At 37.0% G+C, this 14873-nt stretch overlaps 1 protein-coding gene across 2 annotated transcripts in view; it reads left to right on the top strand.

Annotated features, from left to right (window-relative positions):
* The window catches only part of LOC129421823 (protein diaphanous homolog 1), a 116093-nt gene that overhangs the window by 31890 nt on the left and 69330 nt on the right, over positions 1–14873 (top strand). For both annotated transcript variants that reach the window (XM_073854447.1, XM_073854448.1), the window contains 6 exons: positions 991–1060; positions 1145–1284; positions 1373–1589; positions 2463–2581; positions 6178–6294; positions 11231–11345. In XM_073854447.1, the coding sequence (XP_073710548.1) occupies positions 991–1060; positions 1145–1284; positions 1373–1589; positions 2463–2581; positions 6178–6294; positions 11231–11345 (778 nt within the window). The remainder of the gene's footprint in view (positions 1–990; positions 1061–1144; positions 1285–1372; positions 1590–2462; positions 2582–6177; positions 6295–11230; positions 11346–14873) is intronic.

The raw sequence follows: 14873 nt of genomic DNA on the forward strand, positions 1-14873 counted from the left end.
TAGTGATATTGTGAACATACCCAATGAAAAAATCCAATCGGGCTTTGTTTTTCAATTGTAGAGGGAATATAAAACGTTTTGGTTTAAGACATTGAGAAAATCTGGCTTTTTTGCAAACATTTTAATAATTTTAAAAGTGAGGAAAAAGTGATATGAAAGTAAAGGGAAAAGTGGTAACTTAAAAGTTAATTTATAACTATAATAAATGAATATAATAAGAGACGTTTTAATCTTTTTAATCATAGACTCCTACTACTTCATGAATGAAGTTGTAATAAATATGTGTACAGTATATATATACAGTACTGTGCAAAAGTCATAGGCCAGCTTTGTTGTTTTAGCAAAGTTTTAATGTTCATCCCTATTTTTTCACTCTTTTTTTTGAAGATACAAACAAAAATACAGAAAATATGTGCACAAAATTAAAAACTAGAAATTAGGATTTAATTTAATTTAGGTAATTTAATTTAAATTAGAATTTAATTAAGAGATCTTGCAGTTGCCTGCTATTGCTCAAGTGAAAGGGGAGTTTACCCTAAAAACTCGACACTGAGAAATAATTATATATGATTACTATACAATTGCAAAAACAACAAATCTAATGGTAGCATGATTGCCTAAGACAGTGGTTCTCAAACGGGGTCCGCGAGATGTTGCCAGGGGGCCCCAGTTTTATGTCATTTTATAAAATACATTAATTTATCATGAATTCTGTGTAATTAAACCTAAAAAAATAAGGCTACTAACCAACAGCACTACTTTGTATAATTTTTAATGTTTTGCTTAATTCAAATGTTAAATTTTAGAACAGTTTTTTTGTCATAAATTTTCTTTGGGGGGCCGCAAAAGAATGCACAGTACACAAAGGGGGCCACACTCGGAAAAAATTTGAGAACCACTAGCCTAGGACATTTGCACAGTACTGTATATATAAAAATACTGCCTTTATTTGAGTATTGATCATCATTAGATGTCTTCTGTGTGTTTTAGGAATGGTGGGATTGGTGTTAAATGTCAACATGAGATCATTCGATGTCTCAAAGCGTTCATGAACAACAAGGTAATTACCGGACCTGAGCATCTATTAACATACACATGTGATGTAGAATAGTGTTTCATGAATCTCTCTCTTTCTCTCTCTCAGCACGGTCTTAAAGCCATGTTAACATCAGCAGAAGGAATTCCTCTTCTTGTCCGAGCCATCAATCCAAAGGTTCCTCACATGATGGTGGATGTAGTCAAACTGCTGTCTGCTATCTGTATCCTGGAGCATCCAGACAACCCGTGAGTGTGAAATGTTTTTGCATTAAGCACAAGCAGACGTGTGTGTCGCATCGCATATAATACTGTGTATGTGTGGTGTGTGTTTCAGCCATGAACGTGTTTTGGAGTGTATCACAGAGCAGGCTGAGGAGCAGGACATCGAGAGATTTCAGCCTCTGTTGTCCGGCATGCACAAAAACTCCATCGCTCTGAAGGGCGGCTGTATGCAGCTGATCAATGCTCTTATCAGTAGAGTAGAAGAACTCGACTTTAGGATTCACCTGCGATCAGAACTCATGAGACTCGGTCTCAGAGACCAGCTGGGGGTAAGACTTCACTTAAAAGCCCAAACACGCATGCTAAAAATGCTTGAACACACAGCCAGCAGTCATTGAGCGTTTATGTGACCTGCACCTGCATGATGGGGCAATAGGTCCCACACACCAGCAGGTGGCAGTAGTCTGTATTTATCAGTCTCACTGAGCTACTGTTGAACTGTAAGCATTTGCTCACCATTGATCTTGCTCACTATAAGAATTGTTCAACTTTTGTAACATAAACTTATTTGCATACAAATATAAAAGTATAATATATTTAGAGATGCACCAATCGACTGGCTAAAGCACGGAATTGGTCAATTTTACACATGATCGGCCGGACAGGTAACCGACCCGTCAGTCACTCGACAATCCGATTCCGAGCCGGTCCTTTTGTTGCCAGTTGCGCAAGCAATAACGTAATAGCCACACTCGCAGTGGAAGCAGCACCTGACCGTTATCCAACATCAGCATTAATTTAATTCCATACCCGGAAACGTGATCCGTTTTACAGATTGACCGAAACCCGAACCGCCCGTGCCTATATTGGTTCCTGCCCCGCATCTGCAAATGACACATTGCTATTATTCCACCAGTTCACCCACCCGTGTGCTGGTTTCCCAAAAAACGACATAACTAGTTGCTAAAACCACCATAGTACACAATGCATTGTTGGAGAAATTTTCCATTATCGATTTTGTAAAATCCGATTGACCGGCCGTGGCAGTTCACGCTTACAATAACCCGGAATCGGCCAAGAAAATTGCAATCGGTGCATCTCTGAATATATTTGACATAACTTTATATTTAACTCTTTATATTTTTTATAAAATTATCTTTTGGTCCCTCTGTCTGTCTTTCCATCTGTCTGTCTGCCTGCAGGAGGTTAAGTCGATAGAGAACGAGGAGCTCCGGGTTCAGCTTCAGGTGTTTGAAGAACAGGCTGAGGAAGACTGTGAAGATCTTCGCAGCCGTTTGGATGATGTCCGCATTGAGATGGAATATCCTTTATCACGCTTGCACAAAGATATGGAAAGTTCAGGGTTCATCCAGGGCTCGAGGCAAATTTTTTTCACTGGTTGCACTGATGCGCCTAACTTTTTTTCTTAGGTGCACCAGAACAAAAGTTAGGTGCACCCACATTTTTGACCAAATCACATTTAATACCGCAGTTTTGCAAGCACCCAACCCTGTTAATCCGCACAAGGACGCTGGCATCCTAAAGAATTATTTATTTACATTAATTCAAAGTTACTGTTAGTTTAAATGTACTTACCTCAAAAAACTATACGGCATTAAAAAGCATTAAGACTTAAGATTCAGTTTTTGACCTTTATTTTAGTCAGAAAATCCTATAGTGACAGTAATGTCTTCATTTTTGTCAAGAGTTATGAATTTGTATTTAAATTTTAGGTATGACCCACAGTCGCTGTCATTGAGAAAAATCCTCTTTTATGGTTGTCATGAAAGAGCTCAAGAACTCAATGTTCATTTGGGGCTTTATTATTCAAAGTGTGCATATTTGAAGAAATAATTCCATTTTAAATATTTAATTTACATTTCTGCAGGGATGGATAATATTTAATCCATACACGGCAATGGCTACAGCAATTCACACTCCGTCTGTTTTATTTATACGTGAAGCTAGAGGGCGCTCGTGACAAGACTGTCTCATTATGACAACTTGATGAAGAAGACGTAGTGTCACGCGGAGATCCCAGTTTTATTCAATAACAGGCAAATGAAAATGTTGTGATGTTTTAAAGTATGGAGACAATAAACACGATTGAGATGATATATGGTTTATCTGTGTTCTTCACGCTATGCTTATCGAGCATAAATAGCATAAAATAGTTCTGTAAAATAGTTTTCTATCTCATTTTGTGATCAGAAGATAAACAGATCACGCACGGTTGTTTAAAGCACTCGACTTTTGATGTTTTAAATTAAGTTTTATTTTAAATCCCTTTATTATTTTTCAGAAATTAATAAACTTTTAACTGTGTTAAGCTGTTTTATACGTTCCTAACTGGAGACGTGCTTTACGTTGTACGTAATATTTACGAAATATTTGAATCAGATGCTACAGTAAACAGATATCTTTGTGTAAAATGTAAAGATGTTATTTAGAATTATTCATCAAATAAAATAAGTATTTAACAACAAATGATTTATACATATCCTTAATATTTCTAATACATTTTAATCAATATATTTGAGAATGCCACACTTAGGCTATTTTTCGTTTTTAATTGCTCATTTCAAATTTTTATTTTATGTATTTAACATCAGCTTATTAAGTAAGATTAAAATATTATTAAGAGCTGCACAATTATATACATTAAAGTTTTATATACATATAATTCTTACTTATTGTAAATCAATATTATTTGAATTTAACATCAACTTTAAAAATTGGGTATGTTTCATGCCAAACTTTTATTATGATTTACTTTTTACATTGTATTTATTATTTGAGCAAATGTAAGCAAAAATTAAGTAGATCACATGTTAATTTAAAAATCAATGAGACAATAATCATCAAAGGAAACTTCTGGGATGACAAACATCTCAGAAACTTTTATTATTATTATTTTGCAAGTTAATTTTACTTGAACGTTTTAGTTTAATGGATTTTGTAAGCTTAAAAGTTAAATCAACTAAACTTTTTTAAGCTTTGGCTTCAAAACACAAAATATTAAGTGATGTTTACTTGATTGTTTAAGTAAAGACAATATCTGGGTTAACAGTGCATATTAACCGAATACATATGTAAATAATTAAATAAAATTGCATAACTGTATACAAATGCATGCTACGTTTAAATGCATGAAGGACTGTAGCATCCGATTAAAATATTTCGTACAACGTAAAGCACGTTTCCATCGGAAAGTATAAAATAGCTTAACACTGTTAAAACTTTATTCATTTCTGTAAATATATCCAACATTAATAGGAAGCTTGGAAAGCATGAATAAAAGCAACAAAGCGATTTCTAAAATGAGGGAGGGGCGACAAATCCAGTTTGCAAAACTGTGAGAACGGATTGCAAAATCGTGCGCACGGTTTATGAATTCATGGGTACGGATTGCAAAAACCGAGGGTACGGTTTACAAATCTGAGAGCACGGATTGTTAACTCGTCCGTACGGTTTATTAGTCCGAGCGCATGGTTTGTAAAACTGAGGGAACAGTTTAATAATCCGTGAGTACGATTTATAAACTGAGGGGACAAATTACAAAACCGCGATCACGGATAGTTTTATTTTTTCCAAGGGGTGACCAGGGGGGCTCCATAAAAAACAACCTTGGCATGAACTTCTGAAATTTAGAACTTTGATTGTAGTTCTCCATCTGACCACCAGGTGTCTCAGTGGTGCAGACCCACTGATCTATATAAATGACTGGATTGCGCATAGAACGCTTGACGTAACTGCGTGAGGTGAAGCCAGCACAGAGTTCGAGCCGCCATCTTGGTATACCCAACCGGCAGAGAGCGTCATTGACTTCCATTCAAAATCATGATCAAAATTTACCCCCTTTACAGCGTATCAGTTACACAAGGTTAATTTTTAGGATATGTGTACGTTAATTATTTGTTAATTCTGGTGTTATTTGCAATGTTTATGTTTTAATCGGGCAGGATAATGGATTTATAAAAAACCGCTAAGGTGAGTGTGTCTGTTGCATTTGTTAATGACACGGGTATAAATAAAGTTTTGTTTGACATTCTGTGACGGTCAGCGTTATTTCTCTAAATAAGTTCAGGTAACTTGTAAGTTTAGATTGCATAATTACAAAACTAGCAAATTATTGCATGCACACACGGTACAAAGCATGATTATGTATTTAGATTTCAGAAAGAGCACGTTTATTGTCCTTAATACTAAATATGCTGCGGTCTGTCTGCTGATCTGATACTGTAATAAAGAAATAACTGATTAAAACGCAAAATGTACAACTTTCAGTAAATAACTATTTACATGCTTTGGACGTTTTTGTTGTAATGATGTACAGGCTAACGTCACAGATAAAAACGAAGACAAGTAAAGTGATGTTTTATCATTAAAATCTGATAAGGTCCATTGGTTTAATAGAACGTTTGGGTATACCAACATGGCGGCGCGGTGGCTTCACAAGTGTGACGTCATGCGCAATCCAGTCCTTTATATAGATCAGTGTGCAGACCTAAACCACTCAATTACAATAGTTATATTGCACTTTCTTCATTAAAGAAATATTGCACTTTCTTCATCAAAATAGCAATGGTGACTTTGATATGACTATTGTACTGTTATTCTTTGTTATGATATGATATAATGGTAACATCTTGTCTTTTAAAGTGCTTTATAAATGCAGTGGATAAATATGCAAATATGTATCATTCAGTATAAAGGAATAACCATTGGATATCATAGTATGTCTGGTTTCATCCACCAGGTGGCATCAGAACCTCCTGAATGTAAATTATTAATCACAAAACGCTTTTCTCAGTCATCACAGAACAAACTGAAAAAGCTTATAAACAGTCAGGACGTCATTGTTTAATGTCTGTTTCAGAAGTGTGTGCGTGTTGTTCTTTAACTGTGTGTTTCTACTGATGTGACCGAGGTCTTCCAGATCCTTCTGAACACCGTGAAGGACTCGAAAGCCGAGCCTCTCTTTCTGTCCATGATGCAGCACCTTCTGTTGGTCCGAAACGACTACATGGTTCGGTACGAGTGCTTATCTTTCACCTTCTGATCTTTATTTCCCCTTCTTCTACTGACAGGGTTCAGGTGATGATTTAAGGTCTCGTTCTGCACGACAGGCTGACGAATCTGCTATTGCACAAAATGCCAAAGAAAACTAGATCTGTCAATCTGCCTACAGCTGATGGGCACAAAATTCTGCCATCAGTGTATTTACTTCAAACTTTTGGCAAATAATTAATTTATTAAACATTTAAATAACTTCTGACTGGGGCATCGAAACAATCTCACCAGTTGGTTTCCATTGCACATTAAATTGTGCAAATTGACATTGCGAACTGCAAATACGGCCAATGGAAACACGTCAATTTCACAAAAACTCCCATATATATCGCAAAAAAAATTTACGCTCGCATGAGTGATTTTTTTAGGGAATTTGGAAGAGGTGTATTTCGCAAAACGGCAATGGAAACAGTTTATTCACATTTTCAGGTCACATGATGTAAGTAAGTCATATAATTATTATTTCAAGATGATGTGGTATGTAATAAAACCTTCCAGAAACACATCCATACATGTCTGCTCCCAAGTATAAGATGTTTGCATGACACTCCTACATCTCTTTTGATTTAAAATAATTTACTATTACCTCCAAGAAACACCTATTTTTAAGGGGCTTTCCTTGCTATTAATATTTGGATTATACTCGTACATCTCCTTCGGTTAGATATAATGCCTAGTGCAGTGAATGTGATATTAGTAAACCTACCAACATCAGTCGACGTGATATTTGCAATGACTTATCACCTAAAAAAAACTATGTTTCAGTCGCATATCATTTATTATCGGAAGTCGTCATTTCGCAATAGTCTTTTTTAAGTCAACATTTAAAAAATAACACTAAAGTTTTATGCAAATCTGCAATGGAAAACAGCAACTGTGGCTTGACATTATATTAATTTGAATATTAAAATATGTTTTTTTAACTAAAAGACATGTAAATAAGTACGCTACTGTAAATTATTATGGTTGATTGACTTTGTATGAGTACGGAGCGAGAGAGAGAGAGATGAAGTGAGGGATGTGGAGATGTATGATTGATGGCTGGCGGGAGGCTGATGCTGTTGCCGGCGGCGACCAGCTCTAAATAAGAACCCAGCCACTCTGCAAGACACCTCCATTTCTATTAATTACCAGCCAGACAGGAAACTAGAGGTTTACACACGCACACATATTTATGTATACAATCTAGTGCAGCATTTTCTTTGTGAAGAAAAGAAAATTTCTTTCAGTTATCTCTTTATTTATCTTGTATGTGTAAACACATCTCTTTATCTCTCTTTAAGAGCCTCGCACAAACAAACACATTTCACCTGTACTCATCTGCCTTTCACTCCTCCACCATCAATTTTTCTCTCTTTTGTCTGTGTGTGTTGGTCTCTTTGTGAGATGGTTTGTTTCTGGGTGTCAGACGTGTTACATGTTTGTTTGTCTGTTCAGTGTGGCAACACATTTGTGTGTATAGCTAGTCTGTAACTGCACTGTCCATAAAGTTTGTGAAACAGTATGCAGTATGTGATGTAAGTGTCTCAAAAAATGTTGGGTTAATTTCAACCCAGTGTTGGGTCATATATAAGCATTCTCTGGGTTAATTTAACCCAATGGGTGTGGGATTCATCCATTTTTATCAAAAGCTAGGTTAAAAATAAATACCTTTGTAAAATAACTAATTCAGAGCAGTACTAAAATAAAAATGTCCGAAATTGCTCTTATTTTATTTGCATTATTCAGTAACTTATTCCCAAGTATGTAATATCATATACTGCATAGTATCTGTGAGTGTGTGTTTGTGAATGAAATGATGTCACTTTTGATCAATGAGAACTATTTCTCTCCTCTTTCTCACTCCTCACATTATTATTATCTCTTTTTCGACCAGTTTTTTATATTGAGGCAGAAAAAAAATTATCATGCGAAACGTCCAAATAATGATTTTCTTACCTAGTATTTTTGTCTTGTTTTCAGTACAAATATCTAAAAATTCTTACATTTAAGATGTATTTTCTTGATGAGCAAAATGCCCTAATAAAATAAGTCTAGTGTTTAGACAAAAAATATAAAATTTAACCCATGTGCATTGTTCAAATTCACTACCCTTTCGTGTTGTTTGGGATGAAAACATCCACTAAATAAAAAAAAGTTTACAAAAAACAATAATATGCTGTTATACTCCGTATAACTTTATTTATTACATGGCTCTCTGGAATGCTTGATTCTGATTGGTCAGTTGAGACATTTGCAGGTTCGTTCTTTTCAAATAATAACCGCGCCACAGTAATAACGCATAGCCGGACTACTTGTATGTTTTAAATCCCTCCGCGCCAACAAATATTACTGTTTGGCGCCATCTTGTGACAAACACTGGACAATCACAATTAAGAATGGAACATTTTGATATTAATTTTAACATGTACGGAAAAAACTAAACATTTAAACAGTGGATAGAAGATCTGTGCAAAGTTTCGCGGAAGGATAAAAATGTTAATTTAAAACAAATATGCCAATAAAATGTTTCAAATTCATATTCATGTCCAGTTTTTTTTTTCTTATGTGGCAAGTAGCCGTGTAATAAGCGGGATAATGTAGAGGCAGCCGGTAGTTATTGGGAAATAAGCCCCTTCAGAGTGATACAAGACCCTCCGCTTCGCGTCGGGTCCTGATCACACTGTCGGGGCTTATTTCCCAATAACTACCGGCTGCCTCTACATTATCCCTTACGTACAAGTCAGAAACTAAGCTTTGATTTTGCACAGGCCTATTTAAAGGGTTAATGGTGCCACATGGTGATCAACAGTAAAAATGACAAATTTTACCTCTTTGCAACAGGGAAAACCACCAACAATCAACAATGCATGATTATACGGTGTCATGGCTTTGCAATCAAAGAGTGTCATTATAATGGATGTCAATGGGCCAAAAACAGCCACGAACAGTAAATGAGGGAGAACATTTTTTTATCTGATGCTGCACAAAAACTAACAATGCACAAAAGCCAATGTTTATACTAATATTTGATATGGTAAAGACTGATAAAATAAAAAAATCCAGCCCACAATCCATTTTTATATTGAAAATCAGCAATTTTTTGTGTGTTTTCCCCAAGTCAGTGACATCATTTATGAACTTGACAATTAAAGGTAAAATCCTGGAATTTTTGTAAACATTTAGTAGTTTTGATCTGGACTGAAGGTTGATTAACAGATTTGTGCTAAAATAAATAAAATAATATTAATAAATCAGATACATTTTTACAGCATTTAAATTTAGAGATGTTTTGATCATGAACAACAACCTACGGTGTTTTTGAAAAATTTCAAAGCATTTTCCCAAAATATGTGTCAATATAGTATTTGTCACCAAAAATCATTTAATTTGCTGAAACACAGAGAAAGCCAAATTAAGACTCCAAAGCACCCAATAGTGGATGAAAATATCCCTGACAATAAATAAGGGAATTTGTGCTAAAAACAAGCAAAACAAAAATCTGCCAATGGGTTAAGAATTTTTTTCTTGAATTAAGTGTTTAAGAAAACACTCTTTTTCTTATCCCATTGATTGTTTTACATTTACATTTAGTCAGTTTTAAAGGTGCAGTGTATAATTTTTAAAAGGATCTCTTGACAGAAATGCAAAATAATAGACAAAACTATATTATCAGTAGTGTATAAAGACCTTTTTATAATGAACCGTTATGTTTTTATTACCTTAGAATGAGCCGTTATTATCTCCATACACAGAGGGTCCCCTTACGTGGAAGTTGCCATTTTGTCATTGTTTGTCATAAAGCTGCAATCTTCTAAACTTTTATGTATGATGTCACTTTCAAGATGGAGAATAAATGATCTGTAACTCTTGAAAGTGTAGAAACTAAATGGAAAAGTGCAATGAATCAGGTAAAGTGGTAAAGGATGAAGTTGCAGTTGCTGTCATCAGCAGAATCATTTCATGCAAGTTTCTCTTCAGCGATTTATGTGCTGACACCCAGCAGAAAGTGACGCTGCCTCTGTATAATTATAATCCAAATATAACCACAGCCCAAATCCCACGCGGCCCGTCTGCCCACAAACAAACTCTCACTTCGCTCGCTTTAATCACTGAAGAGAGACTATTAATTACAACCATTCTGATTCTTCCCAAAGCCTCCGGTAAAACACAGAAAAACGGCTCGGATTCAAAGCGGACACTAGGGGTCTCTCTCGCTCCACCGTAGAAACTCAAACACACGAGTTTGAGAGACAGAGAAGAGGGGGAGGCAAAGAGAAAAGAGGGCAAATAAAGGGAAAAGAAACAGTTTGGTGCAAAATGAAGAACATATCAAGTTGGTTTCACAGCGGGTCACGATGGCAGATTTCTCACAAATAGGCTGTCTGGAAAACTTCTTAAATATGACACCATCTCAATGATACAAGCCCACAAACACACAGGTGACAGCTATTGTTACACTCACACACACACATCTACACAATCCTCCAGACATGTGGACAAATATGTGGACTTTATATTTAAAACCAATGTGCTGTCTACCAAGACAAAATTACCTGAGCATGTTAAATAAACCTGTGATGTCTAGACATCCTATTTAGGAAGTTTTTAAAACGCAGGTTGTGTGCAATCTCATTTTGAAAGGTCACTGGATGTCATTGCGAGTGTTTGCTATCGGGTCCCTTTGCTGAACTGTGTAATGAAAATCTCTTATTATTTTATGAAGTTGTTCAGCGCGGCTCTGATGAATCTTAGTTCAATATCAGTTTGGCTTTCTTCCAAGCCTTTGAACTCCCTTCCATCTTCAACACAACCTAACACAACACCTATATACAGCCTTGACTCCTCTCTCTCTCTCTCTCTCTCTCTCTCTCTCTCTCTCTCTCTCTCTCTCTCTCTCTCTCTCTCTCTCTCACAGGCCTCAATACTATAAACTCATTGATGAATGTATGGCTCAGATAGTTTTGCAAAGGAATGGCTGTGATCCCGACTTCAAATGCAAGAAATTCGATCTGGAAGTTGGGCATCTGATTGATAAGATTCAACATTGTTCAATCACTGAAAACACTGTAATAGCATTTTTTACCACCGGGTGGCAGCAGTCAGGGGCCACGGGACAAAACCTCAAGCCTCATCCAAATTAATCCTCGTTGACATTGAGACACTTCACAAACAGAGACTTTAGGGTGGAATGGGTGTGTGCAATTGATAAGTTTTATTCAAAAGCTATTTGTATCTCTTTGACACTGATTCAGATGTTTCTTCAGCTGTGGTGTTTGGTGAATGGATTTAGGGCTCATGTGCAGTCCTGATGTTTTTTAAACCTCACAACTGTTATAATAAAACATTTACTTTTGCTGGAAACTCTTTATTTTTGTCCTAACCTCCATTCAAGCTTCCTTCTTTTAAACGTCCATCTGAACTTCTGTCTACGCCTCTGAACTATCTGGACTTCCTTAAATATTTTTGACTGTGCTTCGATCCATCCTCCAGCACTTTCTGTTACTTCCCTTTTCATCTCCAGATTTCCCAGCACCAACCATCTTGCCATACCTTGTATACTGTCCATGTCCAGAAAGGTAATAAAAACATCATCAAAGTAGTACATGTGACATCAGTGGGTCAGTTAGAATGTGTTGAAGCATCGAAAATACATTTTGGTTCAGTCACGTGACTTTAGTCTCGCACATGCGCTTTACAACAGACACGGAATGAAGTCGTAATTTTTTTTATTTTTAGACCAAAATGTATTTTCGATGCTTCAACACATTCTAACTGACCCACTGATGTCACATGGACTACTTTGATGACTAGTCCGAGAGCTTGTTTGACCCTTCATTGAAAATCTAAATATGGTAAAATGTCCATGTCAAGAAAGGTAATAAAGACATCATCAAAGTAGTCCATGTGACATCAGTGCATCAGTTAGAAAGTGTTGAAGCACTAAAAATACATTTTGGTCCAAAAATAACAAACACGTTGACTTTTTTCAGCATTGTCTGCTCTTCTGCGTCTGTTGTGAAGCGCATGCGTGAGACTGAAGTCAAGTGACTGCAGTGACGCGGCTGACGTGTTATCCTCAAACATGTTTGCAAAGGTTTTTTTTTCAAACTTACAGCGTGCGTCTCCCTCAGACTGTAAACAATGCCCGGGCCTACAAAAAAACAGCTGGGGCACACCAGATAACACGTCAGCCGGGTCACTGCAGTCACGTCACTTTAGTCTCGCACATGCGCTTTACAACAGACACGGAATGAAGTTGTAATTTTGTTTATTTTTAGACCAAAATGTATTTTCGATGCTTCAACGCATTCTAACTGACCCACTGATGTCACATGGACTACTTTGATGACTAGTCCGAGAGCTTGTTTGACCCTTCATTGAAAATCTACATATGGTAAAATGTCCATGTCCAGAAAGGTAATAAAAACATCATCAAAGTAGTGCATGTGACATCAGTGCATCAGTTAGAAAGTGTTGAAGCACTAAAAATACATTTTGGTCCAAAAATAACCAAAACCACGACTTTATTCAGCATTGTCTTCTCTTCCGCGTCTGTTGTGAAGCGCATGCGAGAGACTAAAGTCATGTGACTGCAGTGACGCGGCTGACGTGTTATCCTCAGACATGTTTGCAAAGTTTTTTTTTTCAAACTTATAGCGTGCGTCTCCCTCAGACTGTAAACAATGCCCGGGCACACAAAAAAACAGCTGGGGCGCACCAGATAACACGTCAGCCGGGTCACTGCAGTCACGTGACTTTAGTCTCGCACATGCGCTTTACAACAGACACGGAATGAAGTCGTAATTTTTTTTTTTTTTTTTTAGACCAAAATGTATTTTCGATGCTTCAACACATTCTAACTGACCCACTGATGTCACATGGACTACTTTGATGACTAGTCCGAAAGCTTGTTTGACCCTTCATTGAAAATCTACATATGGTAAAATGTCCATGTCCAGAAAGGCAACAAAAACATCATCAACGTAGTCCATGCGACACCAGTGCATCAGTTAGAAAGTGTTGAAGCACTAAAAATACATTTTGGTCCAAAAATAACAAACACGTCGACTTTATTCAGCATTGTCTGCTCTTCCGCGTCTGTTGTGAAGCGCATGCGAGAGGCTTAAGTCATGTGACTGCAGTGACGCGGATGACGTGTTATCCTCAAACATGTTTGCGAAGTTTTTTTTTCAAACTTGCAGCGTGCGTCTCCCTCAGACTGTAAACAAAGCCCGGGCGGACAAAAACCCCCAGCTGGGGCACACCAAATAACACGTCAGCCGCATCACTGCAGTCACGTTACTTTAGTCTCGCACATGCGCTTTACAACAGACACGGAATGAAGTCGTAATTTTGTTTATTTTTAGACCAAAATGTATTTTCGATGCTTCAACGCATTCTAACTGACCCACTGATGTCACATGGACTACTTTGATGACTAGTCCGAGAGCTTGTTTGACCCTTCATTGAAAATCTACATATGGTAAAATGTCCATGTCCAGAAAGGTAATAAAAACATCATCAAAGTAGTCCATGTGAAATCAGTGCATCAGTTAGAAAGTGTTGAAGCACTAAAAATACATTTTGGTCCAAAAATAACAAAAACAATGACTTTATTCAGCATTGTCTTCTCTTCCGCGTCTGTTGTGAAGCGCATGCACGAGACTAAAGTCACGTGATTGCAGTGATGCGGATGACGTGTTATCCTCAGACACGTTTGCTAAGTTTTTTTTTCAAACTTACAGCCTGCATCTCCATCAGACTGTAAACGAAGCCTGGGTGCACATGAAAAAAATAGCTGGGGCGCACCAGATAACACGTCAGCCACGTCACTTGTGACAGTCACGTGACTTTAGTCTTGCGCATGTGCTTCACAACAGAACCGGAAGAGAAGACAATGCTAAATAAAGTCATAATTTTTGGACCAAAATGTATTTTCGATGCTTCAACACATTCTAACTGACCCACTGATTTTGTTGATGATGTTTTTATGACCTTTCTGGACATGAACAGTATACTCTATATATCTTAAGATATAACATCTTAAACTGTGTCCCGGGGGTAAACAGAGGTCTTACGAGTTTGGAACGACATGAAGGTGAGTCATTAATGACATTATTTTCATTTTTGGGTGAACTATCCCTTTAAGTTCCCTCTATCTGACTCGTCATCATTTCTCATCAGAAACCACTTTTTTTGGCTGTTCACCTCAGTGTTGACCCTTATCGCTATGCGGTGGTGACTCTTCATTGTTTGCTCTGAGCATTGATCACGTTCCTGAGGCTTTTGGACAAGCGCATGAGTGATGATATTGATTCAGACTTCACAGTGAAATAAAAAAGGAAACTATAGAGATTTAGGGCAGGAAGACATTGTTTTGATGTATAAATGTATTCCCACTTATTTTCCTTTTGTGTGGTGATTTCAAAGACATTTCTGAGGTTTCGCGAGTCATTTTTTACCGTTGAGTCTCGTGTGGGACGTGGCGAAATGAAGGATTTAATTAGATTGCTCAATAATCAGAGCACGAATCTCAGGAGGCAGAGTGAAGGGCACTT

Source organism: Misgurnus anguillicaudatus, chromosome 16 (genome assembly GCF_027580225.2).
Source record: "Misgurnus anguillicaudatus chromosome 16, ASM2758022v2, whole genome shotgun sequence".
Lineage (NCBI taxonomy): Eukaryota > Metazoa > Chordata > Actinopteri > Cypriniformes > Cobitidae > Misgurnus > Misgurnus anguillicaudatus.